At 40.9% G+C, this 18655-nt stretch overlaps 1 protein-coding gene and 2 non-coding genes across 4 annotated transcripts in view; 2 read left to right on the top strand and 1 right to left on the bottom strand.

Moving 5' to 3' along the window:
- Positions 1 to 83: 83 nt before the first annotated feature.
- LOC102298207 (stromelysin-3) overlaps positions 84 to 18655 on the bottom strand; it is a 35157-nt gene continuing 16585 nt past the window's right edge. Inside the window, exons 3-9 of one of the 2 annotated variants that reach the window (XR_006054308.1) lie at positions 11322 to 11465; positions 8941 to 9074; positions 6946 to 7241; positions 4454 to 4658; positions 3496 to 3753; positions 2688 to 2894; positions 84 to 2651 (exon numbers count right to left, since the gene is read on the bottom strand). Coding sequence is in view for 1 of the 2 variants with exons in the window: in XM_005948949.3 (XP_005949011.1) it covers positions 2770 to 2894; positions 3496 to 3753; positions 4454 to 4658; positions 6946 to 7241; positions 8941 to 9074; positions 11322 to 11465 (1162 nt within the window). In the remaining variant the exon portion in view is untranslated. Of the gene's footprint in view, positions 2895 to 3495; positions 3754 to 4453; positions 4659 to 6945; positions 7242 to 8940; positions 9075 to 11321; positions 11466 to 18655 lie in introns of both variants that reach the window. The other variant, XM_005948949.3, reaches the window with a different exon arrangement.
- On the top strand, positions 10821 to 10892 carry trnac-gca. Its single transcript has one exon. It is a non-coding gene; the product is annotated as a tRNA-Cys (tRNA).
- trnac-gca lies at positions 17038 to 17109 on the top strand. The gene has a single exon. It is a non-coding gene; the product is annotated as a tRNA-Cys (tRNA).

The following is an 18655-nucleotide window of genomic DNA, read 5'->3' as shown; positions in this document are numbered from 1 at the left end:
AGAAATATATCTTATAGAATGTGAGTTTCTGTTTTAAAGTGTCTGCATCAGTTTCTGAGCTTGAATCTTCCCAGAGCCAGACGGATAAAAAGGTTATGAATTTATTTCAGTAACTTAGAAAAAACAGAAAACAATACGCAGGTCATACATTTCAATGAACAGGGTAAAGGCTACAAAAGATTAAAAACAATATTAAAGACATGTATATACAGGAACATTTTCCTAAGCTGTTTGTGTATAAATATGTTTGAAAGCAGAGTTCACGGGTTGCAGAAATGATTCAAACAACAATGAGAGCTGTTAAAACTCGCCAGTGTCCTGCACTGAGCCTTCAAGCGCTGCATCAGGATGCAGCAAAGGAAATGATGGCGCAATGGTTCTCAACCTGGGGGGCGCTGACCTACAGAGGAGTCGCAACCAGAGTTTTTCATGTCCTTGAATTGCTTTTACTTTCCGGCATTGATGGAAAGAATTTTCTTTACAGTTTTATGTTAAATATTGTAAATTTTGACCTCAGGCTGATCCTCGAACACTTTTGTATATTTAATATTTCAGATTGCATCAATATAGTATTTGAAAATGACTCTGGTGCAGACGAAACCAAATGTAACTTTCTTATTGCTGCAACAAAATTTTCAGCTCAAATTTAGTTTTAAATCCTATTTTAAAAAAAAAATGTTTTATTACCAGGTTGATCTCCACAGCCGCTGCTATTCCCAAACCTCTTACTAATGAAACAGAAAAGAGCACCATGTGACAGATGGTGACGCAATGACTTCAAAGATGGCACAAAGAGTGACCACGGTCTCTGAGGTGGTTGACAGTGTTGCACTCTAGATGGCGCCCTGCAGCTTTTCCTGCAACAGGTGCCTGCACGCTGAGAAAGTGAGAACTTTACACCATCATGCTGGAAGAGTGACATCAAAACATGATGTACAGCAATGGCATTCGCTTTTCTTCTGCCTTTTTTAAAGACCCTGCACTGTATAAAACATAAAATATTTACTAATGCCAGGAAGAAAAGTATCTGAAAAACTCTTGTTCAAATATAAAAAGTAAAGGCAAAACCTCCTCGTCTCAAACAGCAGGGGAGCGGACACTGATGAAACGTTGCTGGTGTTACATGTTCTGACCCAGAGGAGAGGCTGGGTTTCTTATATTTATTCAGTGACTCACACCTGAGTTAGCTTAAGACCTCTGAGCAAACTTTAAAGAAGAACATACACGTTATTTATGGCAACTATTACTGGCTGAAAGTGACCAACTATCTGTCACATCATGGCTACCTTTGGTTGTGGCTAGCTTCACCTCTAGCAAGGCTAACATGAAAAAAGCTGTAGGAGGTGTATCGGTATGTGGTTTCTATCTGTCAAAGCAACTCGAGTGGTTACAGTGTTAATTTTTGATTCTTCATTGTTTGGCTTTTTGTTTCATTCACTTTTGTGTATCTAATTTTATCAAAACTTTCTATTGGTGTATGGAAAAGAATTGAAATAGGAGCTTGAAACATTAGAAACTTAGAATGCTATAATCTTGGAAGTTTCTGGTTTTCGTACGGATAAAAATTTAAATTAGATAAAGTGCAAAGGAAACGTGGCATAAATCATCATGACTCAGGTGTCTGAAAACATCAGTTCTGAAAGGACTCACTGAATAATGCATGAATAATATTATGGTAATGCTATCTGCACTATATTTTTGGTATCTAACAGCAATGAATGTTTGGCACAGATGTTCTTTGGTCCAGCAGTGATGGTGAATCTGGCCAGATGTTGCTCAAACCAAATCTGTGTCCTATCTGAGACACATCTGGCCCACACTACATTTGCCATAACTGCCAAATGTCTCTCACATCTGGGTGTGTTTTGATCGTAGGCTGTATATAAGAGATGCACATAAAGCTAGATCAAATATAATTTTAACCTAATGAGTTTATGGCCACATTTGCCAAATTAAAGCCATACAGAATACAACATGGGGTATAAATGATACCTTTCCCTGCAGTCATAGAGGACGATCAATGTTCACGCTTGTGAGATTGTGTAACATTGCGTTCTTTTGAGAAATGCTCAGCTCGAGGCATCAGAATGGGACTACCTGGTGGGCTGTCCATCTTTTTATAGATTTGGTGGTTTTGAATTATGGTTAATGGGACTCAGGTTGGCAGGAAAATCCACTACATGTGCAATCATGTCTGCAAAAAAGGGAAGCATAGCTGAAATTGTTGCTCGCTGACATTCCTGCTGAGTGGCTCCTGGGTTTCATCGTTCAAACAAAACTCTGATCGCCACCTACAGCAGCTCATGTACAAAGTTTGATGTCGCTCTTCAGACCCTCATAGGGTTAGCAGAAGTCCGTCCATGATGAAAACACACAACTGCTGGAATGGAAAACACAGACTAAGGAGGACAGTCTGCGGACCAAAATCTCACTTTTCGGCTCAGAGAAAGGAGGTGAGAAGTGTGCAGTTCACAGCACACATCGTTAGACAAGGGCCCAGAACTCAGCCTTACTGTGACAAAAATGTGCAAAATAAATATGAGTATAGCTGCACAGGAGGTGCCAAGTCTGAGGGAATACAACTTGGTTTTCCTGAGAAGAAGGTGTACTTGATCTGTGTATCAATAAATGAAAGATAAACAGATTCAAAGGAGACGCTTTCGTCTCCTTTGAATCTTTCTCCAAAGATAAAAATGTCTTTGCTCCAAAAAACCAAACAGACAAAAAAAGAGACTACTCCATTGCAAAAAAACAAAAAGATCCTCAGATTCAGAATCGCCCGTTTCTGCAGCCGAAGAAATCCACGCCGACGTAGCGAGGGTAGCCCTCCAAAGAGTTCATGTTAACAGGGTCAAATTTCCAGTACTGCCGTCCTCGGATGAAGTGAGCGTAGCCTGAAACACAGAGAGCACAAACAAAACATTTTTTATCAGCACCACTGCGAATGTGCCCGCGTTGGCCCAACAGCTGCTCGCTCTTGGCCAGATGTCAGATAAGCAAGTGAAAACCTGAAGCAGCAGAACAAGGAAAACAAGCAGCGTGCAGAGCAAAACATCCACAGGAACACATGCAGCAGCTTTTATGATAACTGGGTCATTCATAAATGACATGTTGAAGATAAAATTATCCTTGTTGTGTTGTGTGTACAGTTACACTTACAGCCTCTCTTACTCTCTCCATGCATTTGTGTTTTTAGTTTGATTTGCTTGAAATCAAAAGGAATCGTTATAAACTGATAGCGCTCGTGTAAAACATGAAACCCGACTGCGGCGTGATTCTGAATCAGATTATCTTAATGCTGAAAATCATTGTTTGTTGCAAAGCTGAAAAGCTGTTAAAACCACTGCTGAGTTATTTTTAAAACTTACCAAGCTTGTAAAGTATTTTAAACTGTTTATTGTCATATTTATAGCATGGTAACGTTCCTGCGTCTTAATTCAACAATCACATGTAGCGCTCCAAATGTCATTTTATTTCAGAGACACGCGCACGTACCGTAGATGTCTCGGAAAGCGGCGTCCACGATGCTGGGGATGCCGATCCAGTCCTGCATGCTGCGCGGGCCAGACTCGACTCGGTTGTCCTGGGGGCTGAACCTCCAGTAGCTGCCTGACTTGAAGAAGTAGATGTTGTAGTTGGGGTCCTGGCCCCAGCGCAGTGCTGCCTGGATCCCAGACTCGTACAGGCCCAAATTCCTGATGGACTCCGGCCCCCTGATCCGCCTCTCAGCATCAAACACCCAGTAGTTTGCACCTGCACAGACGGTGGGCTCCAATTAATATTATTTTTATATAATAAGATGACTTGTAATTAATGTACGTTAATTTTTTTGGTATAATGTATTTTCTAGCTACAAAAATGAATCGGTTAAGTATGACGTGAATTCTGAACGCTGTATGCTGAGCCATGTGTCAAGTTGACGAAGATGCTTCGCCATCTTGTGGTCCAGTGTGGTATTACACGAGAGTACTGCCTGGCCTTATTTCAACCTCATTTGAGATTTCTTAAACGCATCTTGATGGTGACTTCAGACCTGTTGTTTCTTCCACTGACAGGTTAAGTTAACTTTAGTAGACATTAAATGTTTTTAAAAAAAGGATGTCAGAAGACTTTTTGACTGGTCCGTCCATAAAACAGATGCTGATCAAGCAGCTGACGTTTGTCAAGATAAGAGCAACAGTTATTTTATTTAGCTATACGTAGCTATACGTATAATTACTTCACTTAAAAACAGCTTTTACAGTGTTTCTGGGAGTCTATGGTGGTTTGGTACACTCGACTGCAGCAACATCACAGACCCATGTTAATTAACATTTTTACATCTATTTAAACATGCCCATACATGGGCAGAATGCTTTACTTCTGTGTTTCTGTACAATTATCGCTCCCCTGAACTGCGCTTACATAAAACCATAAACCACTTAAGAGCAGCTCAAATGTCTTTACTGCTCACCTTGAAAGAACCAAATATTCCCTGACTTGTCTTCAAAGGCGGCATCGATGTTGTTGGGAATCCCCCGCCAGTGACGGGACGCCAGTGCCGGGTAACCGCTTTCCAGATGCCCGTCCCTGATCCTCCAAACGTAGCCCGACTTAAAGAAGAACAGCTCTCCTCGGATCATAGATACGGCATCAAACTCTGTCCTGCAGGCATCGGGCTGGAAAAAAGACAGATCGAATGTTCATTTCCACATGCAATCATCTGCTTACATGTAAAGTTTGAGAGATTTATGCTGCACGTAATGAAGTGTTAAAGAGCCGTTTTATTGTCTGAAAAGACAAGTAAAGTGGGTCTTTGTGCTTCGTAAGGCTGAAGACTACTTTTATTCCCACAAATGATCACAGGGAATTTCAGGGATTTTCAGTATAAGTGAAAATCCTCTCAGTTACAAATTTTACACAAAGAAGTGATGTGAAGTGGAAACAATTCCCGGTCTTCGCCTGAGAGAAACTCTCACGAGACTAAAAGATTACTTTTGTGTTTGACCCCCATTTATCTTGTATGGTTGATGAAAGAAAACACTCATGTCTAATGTGGTATAGTTTCAAAGACACGCACTGTCAGACTGGCATGCAGCCTTGAAATATATTTTGCAACATAAGCGTCTCCTGACCGCACAAATCGATGCCATTCACAGGATGAGGCTTGTTGAAAAATCCCATAAAACTCAACCGAGCTCCATTGTTTTCCCAAAACAAGCCATATGTCCCATTAAAAACACACATGTAGGTTATCCGCTGGAGCTCCCTAATGCAGACTGAGCCCCTAAATATACAGTATGTCTAAAAATAAAAAAGCACAACAATGTGATTGGTTAGTGGTTGATTAGGTGGTCGTGGAACAACAGTAATTATACTGTTGTTGGAGCAATACCAACACAAAGAAATCAGGTATGCTCTTTAAATAGTCAAGAGGTGCCACTGTGTATATACCCCAAATAGTTCACTGGTTGATACACTGATTATTTTGTCCATATAGTGATAATTTATCAGACATCTACAGCTTAGCAAGCTAATACATTTTATTAAGAAGCTAATTAATCAGTGGCAATAAGAAAAAGTTTTAACAAAGCATGCATGAACATAAGTCTCAGTTATACACTGTCATGATGTGACGATCGTTTGCTGTTTTGTTGTTTGGCAGCTTTCCATCCTTTGTAACTTGATCAGACTCACCTGTGTTCTATTAGTCACTTTCTACTTTATTTTGAAATCTCTATTTGTCTTAAACTATACCTTTGTTCTTCTTGGGCCACACCTGTGTTCAATTAGTCAATTGCCCTCCTCAGTATATGAACCTATGTTTCCCTCCCAACTGGCCAAATCATTTCATCGTCTTTGCAGTGCTGCTTGCGTCTGTTCATTCTTCCTTCCATTCATAGTCGTTTTCTTGTGTGTGACCTCTGGATTGGTTCATGCTTTTCGACTGGAAACACTGACTCTGAGTTTTAAAACAACAAAAATCACCTTTGACTTTGGTGAAGACGGGAAGACTGAGAATAGGACAGTTGACTGAAGCTCCTCAACCTGTGTTTAACAGTAAAACTGTGACTCTGCGTCAAAGCCGACCTGGCCCAGTGTTGAGTTCTGACCGGGCCTCCCTCAGCGTAACGAATAATTCAATATGACTCAATTCATTCGTTTTATCCATATAGCACCAAATTACAGCAGCAGTCACCTCAGGGCGCTTTAAAGTCTCTCCTGACACAGAGAAGGTTAAACTCCCTTTAATCACCAATCAGTAACTGATTGATATTTACTGTGCCACATGCATAAATGAGCGTGACTCTCTCACTTTTGGATTCATACGCTATGAAAGTGCAGGCATTTAATAAACAGCTGGAAACAACACGTCAGCTCCAGCTTAAGTCTTATCAAAGCAGGATCAGCTGCGTTTACTGAGGAATCTGATTAATAAGCTCTTACAGTCAGATTGTCAGACATGTAAAGCTTGTTTGTTTTTTTGCATTCTCCTATGTTTAAGCTCATGTTTAAGGTGTAAGGTTTGTTTGGGCAGTGTGAGCATGAATGCAAAAGTGTGTTTCATAAACCAGAAACGTGACTATCAGCAACCCTGATGATCTTGAAAACAATAATATGTTTAGGCTATCGTGATCCTGTTTAGGTAAACTTTAACTTGTTTAGGCTAACGTTGTCCTGTTTAGAAAAACCATTATCTTGTTATGGTTCTTGTTTTGGAAACTATTCAACTGTTTATTAAATTGAATGACAACTAATTTGAGTCGTACAGCAGAAATATAGTAGAGTCAAGATATAGTATATTCAGATATAACATATGCAAATAATGAAATCCTAGCAAAAGTTTTATCCTCTGGGTACCACGAATGCCTGCATAAAGCTTCAGGGTAAAGGTTTACTTCACACCTCTTGTGTAGATTTAGGTCATTTTCATGACTCTGTGATTGTTGCATCAGTTTCACTTACTCCAGTAGGGAAGATCTCGTTGCTCTCAGTAGTAGTAGTAGTGGTGGTGGTGCTGGTGGTGGTGGTAGCGGTAGTTGTGGTAGTGGTTGTGGTGGCGGTTGTGGTTTGGGGTTCGGGGGCTCGAACTCTCCGAGATCCGTACAGGTGTTGGATGCCCCACTTGTCGTCATTGCTTATTCTGGGTGGAAAGTCGGCGAAGAAGTAGTGTGGGGACATGATGGCTCCCTTCGTACGGGTGTGCTGCAGGCCCAGGACGTGCCCGAACTCATGGGCGGCAACCTGGAGAAGGTCCATGCCTGCAGGGTGGAAGGATGGAGGGGCACACCTGGTTCAAACAAAGTCTGAAGATAGTTTTGTTTGTTTTGACCTGCTTGCACGGTGGGGATTTTGCTACCTAAGCCCATCCAGTGCCAACGTTCCTGAACGAGTCATAAAAAGTACCTCTCCCTGCTGACTCATATCTACTCTCAGCCACACATTTCACCGACACACAGACGTTATCAGTGCTGCAGCAGTGCACGGTAATAAGGGATTCGATTTGAATCTGGAGTTTCTGCACGCCTGCACGAGTTTCTTTTGGGTACTCTGGACGATTCAGCGACATACTTCTTACTGGCAATATTAAATTAGCTGCAAGGTGTGACAAGCACTCTATGAATGTATGACCTCAAGAAAACATGATTGAAAAAGTGACGTTGTCTCCCCAGCCAAAGCTGGTCACAACAAGACAGCAAAAACATCTGAGAGTCTAAAACAATACACAGATGTTGTTGATCATGTTTCCAGTACAAACACATTTATGTCATTTACGTGGCTGTTTTACTGCCTCATTTGTGGTACAGTGAACTTATTTTCTGGAATGTGACAAACATTGCGTTTAAGAAACTGAGAGCAACATGGACTATTTTTGTCAGTTTCGTACTTTTCTCATATAAAAGTATGCCTTGCTTTGTTTTGGTCTTAGCGATAACACTATTATCTAAAAAAAACTGCAGCATGAAAGTTTAGATATACGTCAGTTCAGCCCATATATTAAAGTAATGTACCTGACAACTATGGAAGCTCCTGGAAACTACTTTATAATTTGATTAAACAAGCAAAAAAAATGTCCGTTAGTCCAGAAGTCATCCATCCATCCATCCATCCATCCATCCTCAGCTGCTTATCTTATCTTAGTGTCACAGGGAACTTCCCTCCCCTGGGCATGTCATCCAGCTCTTCTGAAAGGAGGCTACACGCTACCTCATGCAGCACGTAGCAGATGCCCTCATTTGCTCGTTCCTGCTGCTATCTGCAAACTCATTCCCTCTGTCACAACCCAAAGTGAGGCCAGGAACTTAAATCAACCATAAAGTTACAATTCTACTTTCATGTTCATCTGTCTTTACCGTTAGACCATCTGCATCATTGTAAATGTTGCACAACCCTCTCCATCGATCTCTTCCACTCGTTCTTGCCCTCTTGGGACACTTCTTCCAAAGATCTCTACCCAGAGTACATACCCCATCCTTTTCATGCTGAGAACCACACGGCTTCACACTTTAACCAAATTCCCAATCAAGGTTCTTAACACCTGACTTCAAGCTGCCCAACAGAACCACATCATCTGGATAAAGCAACGACAAAATCCTCTAACCACTGACCCCCTCTGTCCCTTTGCTGTGCCCAATAATTCTGCCAGTAAAAATTATGAACTAAATCATCAGTATGAATTATTGCTAGCAATGAAAACCAAGCTCCTGTTATGGTATACGGGGATCGAAAACCCATAACAATAGGCTGGATATTACTGAGAGCCACAGATGAATGCCTTCTGCAACTCCACAAAACATGGCAGCTATTTACTGAAACAAAGGTTCTGCTGGGAAACAAGTGACAGCGACAGCAGCAGACAATGGAGATATTCAGACAGTAATCACAACTGTAATTCTATTCATTTCACAGTTTTTATGCACAGCTTCCAGCAATAAAAAATAAAGTCAGCCATACACTCACCCATGTGGTTTCCGAGTGTCCATGACTCATCAGCGTCAAAATGAATTTCACCTTGTCGGTGTGTTTTAGGGAAGAAAGCGTGAGCAAGAATGCCACCCCGGCCATCAAAGGGAAGGTTGTCTCCATGCCATAAACTGCAGGTTTTTATAAAACAAACACTCCGATGAGCAATAAAGGCACTGAGCAGAAACCTTTTAACAGCTTTACAGACAAAAGATTCTAAACATTCATCTGTCAGCTTCAGCTTTAAGGGAGGATTCAACACTAGCAGAAAGAATAAGCACATTTGGATAAATTAACAATGTACTGCTCGTCTCTTCTTTTGCTTGTTGTCCCTCAGTGTTGTGTGTTCCCCCACTCCTAGATCCCTGTAGTTCCCTATATCCTTTAATGTGTGCATTCTAGTGGTGCAACGGATCATTATTGATCCGTGATCTGAACAGTTCCCACTCCACGGTTCGGCACGCACGTGATCCGAAGATTCGAAAAAGAAAAAAAAAATGTGTGTATGGTGCGCGTGGTCAGTCTGTCAAGCGATAGTTATGGCCAGTGCTAGCGGTTCAAGTGGAGGAGCAGAGGAGTTTGCGGCATTTAAGCAGCCCTTTGCTGCCCAATCCGACCGGGCTAAAGCTATTAAAAAAGGTGTTTATGGCTGCAGACATGAGGCCATATTCCGTTGTGCAAAACAAGGGGTTTAAACATATGATGAACTTGCTTGAGCCACGCTATGACATCCCGTTGCGTGTCCACTTCGGTAACAAGATCGTTCCAAGCATGTATGAGCAGGAAAAGTCTAACGTTATGGCTGAACTGCCCCAGGCATCACTAACAGGGATCACTAAACGATTTGCTGATTATATATATTTGAGGAAAATGAACCGTATGTTTTGGTCTTTGTAGTCATAAATGAACAACAATGGGACATCTTGGATTAATGTGTGACCTCACTCTCCATCACTACTAACGCAAGAAAAAAATAAGAGAATATATTTGGGAAGAAAGGTAATCAAGCCTCCAGATGTGCTCATAGACCTGAATAATCGAGCACCTGGTGGCCGTAAAGGTTACTGGGCCATTTAATGCTGGTTTTTCCTTTATCTTATCATTCATCTGTAGTTGGTTCTGTAAGAGTGGATAAAAGCAATTCAAAAGCAAAAACACAACCTGATTCAAAAGAGGAAAAACATAAAAATTGCTCCACTGATAACCAATCAAAGCTTCACAAAAGAATTTACGTAATTCCAAGGATGACACAGATTCCCCACAAAAGTCCAGTTTTATATCTCAGGTATAATCTCCTCGTCTTTTCTTGCTCTGTAATCTCGTGTTTTCATCTTTGTGATTCTGGAAATCCCTCTGTAGCAAAGATCTTTGTCTTTAGTTCAAAATGATCTATGCTGGATCTAACTCACAACTACAACTCTAAAAATGTAAATGTAATCTCATTTTATTCACAATAGAACTCAGAAAATGTTTAAACTGAGACAGCATTATCTTATTTTGATTTTGATGGCACCAACGTGTCTCGAAAAGTTGGGACGGCGGCAATAAAAGGTGGCAAAAGTAAGTGCTAAAGCAAGAAAAATGGAGGAACAGTTTACAACTAATTAGGTTAACTGGCAACATTATCGGTCAATATTAGGTATTTACCGATATGTTGAGAAATTGTTTTCATTCATCAACCAATAAATGAAAGCACGAGAACATAATTCATGAAATAAACATCTTGTATTAACCTGAACTAGTGTAGAGTGTTTACTGCAATTACAAAGCAAAGGTTTTATCATGGACTTCTATACTATCTTTTTGCATACAGAGGTGACCTGCTGGACTTTACAAAGAAAGCAGATATAAGTCAGTTCTGCAAAGGACTGGCATGTGGGGGTATAGCTCAGTGGTAGAGCATTTGACTGCAGATCAAGAGGTCTCTGGTTCAAGTCCAGGTGCCCCCTGACTTTGAAGATAGCACAACTTGGCTGCTGTTCCTGCACAATGATTAGTTGGGTCTTCGTGCATTTTTGGGCAGCAAGAAAAAAAACTCTTCTTTACCAAATTACACAGTTTCAATTCCTCTGCTTCTCTTTTTTTGTGTGGAGGAGGCGAGGAAAAAACACAAGGAGAGGGAATCAAGGCAACAGATATTAAAGAAAAAGGAGACAATGTGTCCTTTGAGTGCCATTTTAAAGCAATGTCTATTAACCATGATTTGTGGCATAACCGCATCATAAACTGTATTATTCTAGCTCAAATGCAGCTGTATTTCTCAGGTGTAACGATGCTCACGTTTTATATTTAGGCCTAATTAAATATAATTCACAACATGGTGTAATTTGACATTTGCTCCTGATCTTTTTAATATTTTTTTCAGCAATTCTTCCCACCTTCTGAAGTCGATGCGAATGTCAGCGTGTCCGTTACGGACCTCGGTAAAGGTGAGCGGAGTGACGTCACTCCAGATCTTTGCTGCATCCCGAAAGACACCTCGAACCCTTTCCTCTCCAAACTGCCAAGGAAATCCATCAATCCTGCAGGAAATGAATAGAGGTGTTACATACACACATATGCACACACATGTGCACACACATACGCACACACAGGATGTACAGTAGCAAAGTGAGACCACCAGCCTTGCATCCCCCTTTTAATCAGATATCTTCAGTTGTCTCTTTAGCGGGGAGGTGTTCTTCTACCCTCAGGCTTGCTAACAAAACACTGCGGTAAAATCTCCTCCCTTTCCTTTTAGATAAAACCACCCAGTGTGATAACCCACAAAATAAAACCAAAAACCCCCAAAATATCACGCTTTACCAAGAAGACTGAAACGCTTCATAAATCATATGGGCCAACACTGGCTTTGCATCAAATCTCAATGTTGCTTCTGCGGTAAATGAGATTACTGTGACATATTATGGAAATGCACAGCTGTCTGGGGTTGGTATGAAGCAACAGCCTCTGGCAAGCAAAGCTTTGGACGTCTTCTGAATGCAGCAACATTTCCAACCACACCGACCAGAAAAACTGTAGCATCACCTCCAACTACACACAGTAACTACTGACACGAAACTGACCACTGAAACTAAAGAAACTGCAGCAATTAAACCAACTAGCAAACTACAGAAACATCTGTCAATAACCTACCCACTGCGATTACACAACTATACACAGTAATTACTCTGACTAACCCAATCACTGAAACTTTCTTTCGGATGCGTTCTTATATCCCGAGAGGTCACTATAGCAATGTTTGCCCTGGCACAGATTTTACACCGGATGCTCCTCCTGACGCAACCCTCGCAATTATCCATGGGAGCGGCCCTGGGAGCTCACTGAGTACCCCATGAGGCTGGCGCTGTGTCTCCTCCCAGGGAGGAGCCAGGAAGCGTTAATGTGTAAGGCAAATGTGCTAACCACTGCACCACTGCACCTACAGCAATTAAACCAACTAGTAAACTACCAGGAAACATCTGCCACTAAACTGCCCATTGCAGCTACAGAAATATCTGCACCTAAATATAGCAACGTCATCACCTTCAACTAAATACATGAACCCTCTTCATGCAAACAGAGCAACATCTGCAACTAAAATACCTACTGCGACTACTGCAAGATGCACAACTATAAATGGCAAAAGCAACAGGTAAAGCAACCACTGCGAAAACAGAAACATCTGCAACCACACACTTAAACATCTCCAGCTTAAGTACCCACTGGACTACAGCAACATCTGCAGAGAGGCATAACTGCTGAAAACAAGCAGCAAGCTGGCCTGACTGTCCAATCATCACAGAATCTGCCGCGCAGCGCTAACAGTGCAGAAGTGTTAAACACCTGAATTTGGTTGTTACCATGGGTGTAAAAAGGAGATTACACCCTATTAACTGGAAGTACTCTAAAAGAAGACACAAATGTGTGTCCATGTGTTGCTACACTTTGTACGGTGCTAAGTGGGGAACTTTAACAGGAATGGTACTTGAATTCTGTAAAGTATGATCTAGACTTACATGAGGTTTTCAATTACATGAGTAAAGTTTTTTAGAACTCTGTGAATACACAGAGAAGATTGCTCAGAGCTGTCAGGACGTGCTTAGCTTGTATGTAGCGCTCCTGGCTATATAACATTTTTTGGCACAGTGGCACCAGACCGCGCAACCTGACTGTTCATAATGAATAGCTTCACTGTAAAGAGTCCTCTCAAGCCACAAACTATGGTTTTAAACTTCCTATTGTGTAAAGACATTAAAATCTAAAATGTTCATTAATGTGACATATGAGTGGATGAAACCAGGCTAACTCTTCCATTGTTTAAGCTAAGCTGTCTTCTTCCACTTCTCTTGTCTACGGTGTGCCACAAGGTTCTGGTTTGGGGCCTTTTGTTGTTTCTGTTGTTTCCACTCCCTCTTTAGTACATTTCAAGCACTTTTATTTCCTATCAGTGCTGTGCAGATGATGCTGAATCTATTAAAAGTTGGATGGCAGATAATTTTATCCAACTTAATGATGAGGAACTCTAGGCCTCCTACCACATTTGAAAAATCTTATATCAGGAACCTTGGTGTAACTTTTATTATTCTTTCTTTTATTTTTCAATACCAAACTGTCATAAAACACATAGGTACATATAGAAGTAATAATCTTTTCCTTTTTTATAACATACAAAAAAACCCATAAATGGGATGAGTACCTGAATACCCCCCACTCCCTCCCAGTAATGTAAAAATGAATATGTTATAGAGAAAATGAATTGACCCATAGAAAACAAAACAAAGTAAAAAAACAAAAAACAAAACAAAAAACAAGAAAAGAAATCAACAATAAGATAGTAGTACGTATCCTTATAGTTTAATATTAACATTAACATCTGCTAGCCTCAAAAAACAAGGTCTTAACATTAATCAATATTGATATAAATCTTAACCAATAGTAACAATATTAATATTAATATTAATGATTACTTGCTCCTCGGTCGAAACAAACTAATAATGCTGGAATATCTTTAAATAGAGTATTCTTATAAGGTAGAACAGCCACTGCTGGGAATAGCAGAAAAATTCGTACACTGTCATATGGTGGACTACAGAGAGATTTCTCGTGCTGGTAACTTTTCTAAGTATTTAAGTAAAAAATCTATCCGATGAGCCTCTGATGGAGAATTTTATCTTCTCCAATTGTAAGAGTCCTAAGATATCCTGTAGCCAGACTTTAATAATGGTGGCTGAGATGATTTCCACAACAACAAAATTCTTTTTCTAGCGATGAGAGATCTTGATGTAACTTTTGACTCAGCCTTCCTTTTGGATGCTCACATTAAGTCTCTGGCTCACTCTGGCTTTCATCAGTTGAGAAATATTACCAAGCTGAATTCCACTGTGTCACCTTCTGAATTGGAGATTCATTTATTCATGCCTTTATTTCATCACGTCTGGGTTTTTGCAATTCATTGTTCACGTCTTAACAAAACCTCCCTGGAACACGTGCAGGTTGTTCAGATTGCCGCTGTGAGACTTCTGGATAAGCTCCCCATTGCCTTTAGAGTCCACTTTAAGATTTTGACTTTCAGAGTTCTGCATGGACAAGCGCCAGTGTGGATCAGAGAAATCTTTCATCCATACGTCCCCAGCAAGTCCCTGAGGTCATGTGATCAGGGCCTGCTGGATGTGCAGCACAACAGACCGAGAGGCAAAGGAGACAGAACTTTTGCAACAGACCTCTCTCGCTCTGAGCATGACATCTGTGCACTTGTTTTTGGGCAACTTTTTCTTACCCAAAGACTACAAAACTACAGTTGCTGTTAATTGTTGTAAAACTACAGCAACTAATACTGAAGCTACACCAATATTACATTTAAACTACAAAAAAAATTAAACTAACCACTAAAATTCAAGCGACTGTGAAATATGGCAACTACAGCAGCTAAGCCAAATGCTGCAACCACAGTAACGCCTTCAACTGAACACGGCAATGGCTGCAACTAAAACCAGCAGAAAAGCAACATCTGAAACTAACCATTGCAACCATTTGTACCAAACAAATCAAAGCAACTACAGCAACTTAAAACCGAGCACGTTAACGGCTGACAAAGCCCATCACTAAGAATTTAGTGCACTGCTTCAAGGAACTAATCGAGAAGACAGGACACGTTTCCATAATTTACAGTGGTCGTTATCAGCTCCTGTTCTTTGGGGGTTTTATGGAAAATATGGTCTTAATTTGGAGACACACAAGCAGTAAAAACTCCAGACATTCATCCCAATAACTGCCTTTTTAGTTTGCCCTCCAAATAGCGTAAAAAAAAATCTTAAACCTCGATGTGTGGGAAAAGAAATACCCACAGAGTGTTTACTGAAAAATGAAAAGTGTGATTCTGAATTTAGAGTGTATTTTTACAAATACAAAGTGTACAGGTATTGATCTGTTAAGAGACATCTACCTGTATGGCTCAAATATTTTATACATTAGAAGATATATATAAATAAATCTAAATACGACCTAGGTACTTAGGTACTTACTAAATAATAAATTATTCCCTTTAAAATACATATTTCAGTCTTTTGGACTGTCAGTGCGCCCCAGTGTGACTGTGGCTACAATGTAGCTGCCATCACCAGTGTGTGACTGTGTGTGTGAATGGGTGGATGACTGGATGTGTAAAGCGCTTTGGGGTCCTTAGGGACTAGTGAAGCTATACAAATACAGGCCATTTACCATTTTGGAGCACTTTAAAAGAAGCAGGTGAAACTATCACAGCCCATGCTCTCAGACTTGGTGGAGAGCAGTGCAAAAAGAGAGAACTTTAGACTGCGTCGATCTGTTTCCAAATGAATGGTGTTGCTCTGTAACAGCTGGATAAATTGCTGTTTAATACCATAAACTGTATAAACATGGATGCAGCTTCTGGGTTAAAAGCCAAAGATATACCTGAAGTGACTTAAACCAGCATTCTTCCTAAAGGGACGACTTCTTGTTTCCTTAGAAGTCCTGAAGTGAAGCAGTGACCACAGGAAACACTTTCCCTGTGGGTTTTATGATGTTTTTCTGTCTCCTTTACAGTCAAAAAGCAGCAGGGTTTGGTTTACTGTATGACTGACAAGTCATTACTCCATGTGTGTGCAGCGTTTGTCACTGCAGACCAGTTTAAGCGAACCTTTTACAACTTATTTTGCTTCCTTGCAGTAGACAAAATGTTTATAACATAAGAAAGTTAAAGAATGAAGTCTAACATATATAAAAAAAAGCAAACTCGTGGAATCTATCTCCCTTAACGCAGCCCTGCCATCCTTTAACCTTTTGCAGCCACCTGAGACCTCCTTTTCAGTTTATCTAAAAACCATTCAAGCGGTTACAACAACAGCGCTCTCAGCTGAGCCAGCTTGACTTCGGTGTCATGCCAGAGCTTGCCTCACAAGCTCAAAACGCTGGCTGGTTCTGAATAAAAAATAAACACAGGGCCTCATTAGCATGGCTCCACTCTCATATCAGACTCATTTACAACGGCTGGGGAGGAACGAGGGCCTTATTATGGTCATAACAGTGAGAGTTTGACGTAGTTGGGTGTTGCCTTGATCCTGGTAAACCACATCACTCCGTCAGGTGTCACCATGAGCTGGTCCTGTGAAGCAGAATCTAATTAGATTGTGGCCAGCGCTGCTATTAAAATCACCCTCCTACCTCTTGCTTTCGCTCTGCCTGTCTTCGTATAGTGTTAGGTTGAAGAATGAGTACAATGAAAGGGACACCGGGTGAGCCAGACAGAGAGGCAGCAGCCAGACCGCCAGACGCTCGATGGTGCCACGGCTTTAGATTAAAGAAAAGCACCACCCCTTTTTCTGAAGGTCAAGTTGACGACTGAAAGTGCTCTGTAGGTTGTGTAATCTTTGATTATTTTTCTTATGTCCTTAATCCAGTCTGTCTCAAGAGCAGGAACAAGATGTGAACACAGAGTGATGTTCATATGTTGAATGTGTATTTTCTCTCTTCTAGCTCTGCTGTTACTCTCTGCTAATGCTTAGATGACAAATTAAAGGAAAACAATCAAGACCACAATCAAAATGCTGCACCGTCTTTTATATACAGTCTATGACAGGCAGCAAATAAGGACATGGGGGTATAGCTCAGTGGTAGAGCATTTGACTGCAGATCAAGAGGTCTCCGGTTCAAATCCGGGTGCCCCCTCTTTGAATAAGGACTAATTTAGTTATTTAATTGCTTAAGTTGAAAACAACCTTTCCAAGCTGGACCATTCGGCAGTTATGCCCAATATGGCCATATTGGGTGGTGCGAATTGGGCAGGGGTCAGCCAATCAGAAGAAAGTTCCCTTAAATGAGAAGCCTAAGATAATGTCACAGACAGTGGATAAAATGCAGCCTATCTGACTGAAAAACCAATGGATACTGGTTAATCGAAAGATAGCAATCCTCTAAACCAGGGGTGGGGAACTCCAGACCTGCAGGCTTTAGATGTGTCCTTGATCCAAAACAGCTGATTTAAATGGCTAAATGACCTCCTCAACATGTCTGGAAGTTCTCCAGAGGTCTGGTAAAGAACTAATCATTTGATTCCGGTGTACTGACCCAGGGTGAGATCTAAAACCTGCAGGACACCGGCCCTTGGGACCTGGAGTTCCCAACTCCTTCCCTAAACCATATGCTTGTGCCTTTTTGTGTATCATTTTTTAAACTTTAACTGGGAGCCTCTCCCATTATCAATACCCAAATTGCACATGCTCAACTCCTCGTCTCCCAGTGGAGATGGGAACAAGGAAGAGACATGAGGAAGTGAGTCAACACACATTTAAGTAGAAGAGACGTGACTTTAAATTGATGTCCATTAATTAACTTAAAGTGATGTCACTTGATATGAGAACTTGGTTATTTTCTCAAAATCCTCTATGTAACTCTGGAGCCGGACCTCACAAAGAATGCAGCTTTAAAGCACATTCACATCACCTTCACTTTTAAAGACCATATGTCCATCTTCTGTATACAGTCAATAGCGCTAACAGAATGTGGGGGTATAGCTCAGTGGGAGAGCATTTGACTGCAGATCAAGAGGTCTCTGGTTCAAATCCAGGTGCCCCCTTCTTTGTGTAAGAGCTGTTTTTCATTTCATTTATTTGCTTAAGTTGAAAAAAAAAAAAAAAACTTTCCAAGCTGCACTATATGGCAACCACCAAATATGGCCATAATGGGTGGTGCGAATTGGGCGTAACCTTTTGTTTGGTTGGGGTCAGCCAATCAGAAGAAAGTTCTCTTAAAGGAGAAGCCTAAGACAATGTTGCAGACAGTGGATAAAACAAGGGCTGGCACAAAGTATAAGATACATGAGGATTATTTTACTTTAGTAAATTCCTATTTAAATGCTACCTATCTGACTAAAAAATCAATGGACAATGGTTGATTGAAAAAGGGGCCATGCCCTATACCAGGGGTGGGGAACTCCAGGCCTCAAGCGCCAGTGTTCCCAACTCCTCCCTTAAACCATACTCTTGTGCTTTTTTGTGTATATTTTTTTAACTTTAACTGGGAGTCTCTCCCATTATCATTTCCCAAATTGCACATGCTCAACTCCTCATCTCCCAGTGGAGATGGGAACACGGAAGAGACATGAGGAAGTGAGTCAACACACATTTAAGTAGAAGAGACGTGACTTTAAAGTGATGTCACTTGATATGAGAACTAGGTTCATTTTCTGAAAAACCTCTATACAACTGGTCATTAC

The sequence above is a fragment of the Haplochromis burtoni genome, unplaced genomic scaffold (genome assembly GCF_018398535.1).
Source record: "Haplochromis burtoni strain Fernald_Lab_line unplaced genomic scaffold, NCSU_Asbu1 Contig_43, whole genome shotgun sequence".
NCBI lineage: Eukaryota > Metazoa > Chordata > Actinopteri > Cichliformes > Cichlidae > Haplochromis > Haplochromis burtoni.
This window is presented reverse-complemented; position numbering and strand designations above follow the sequence as displayed.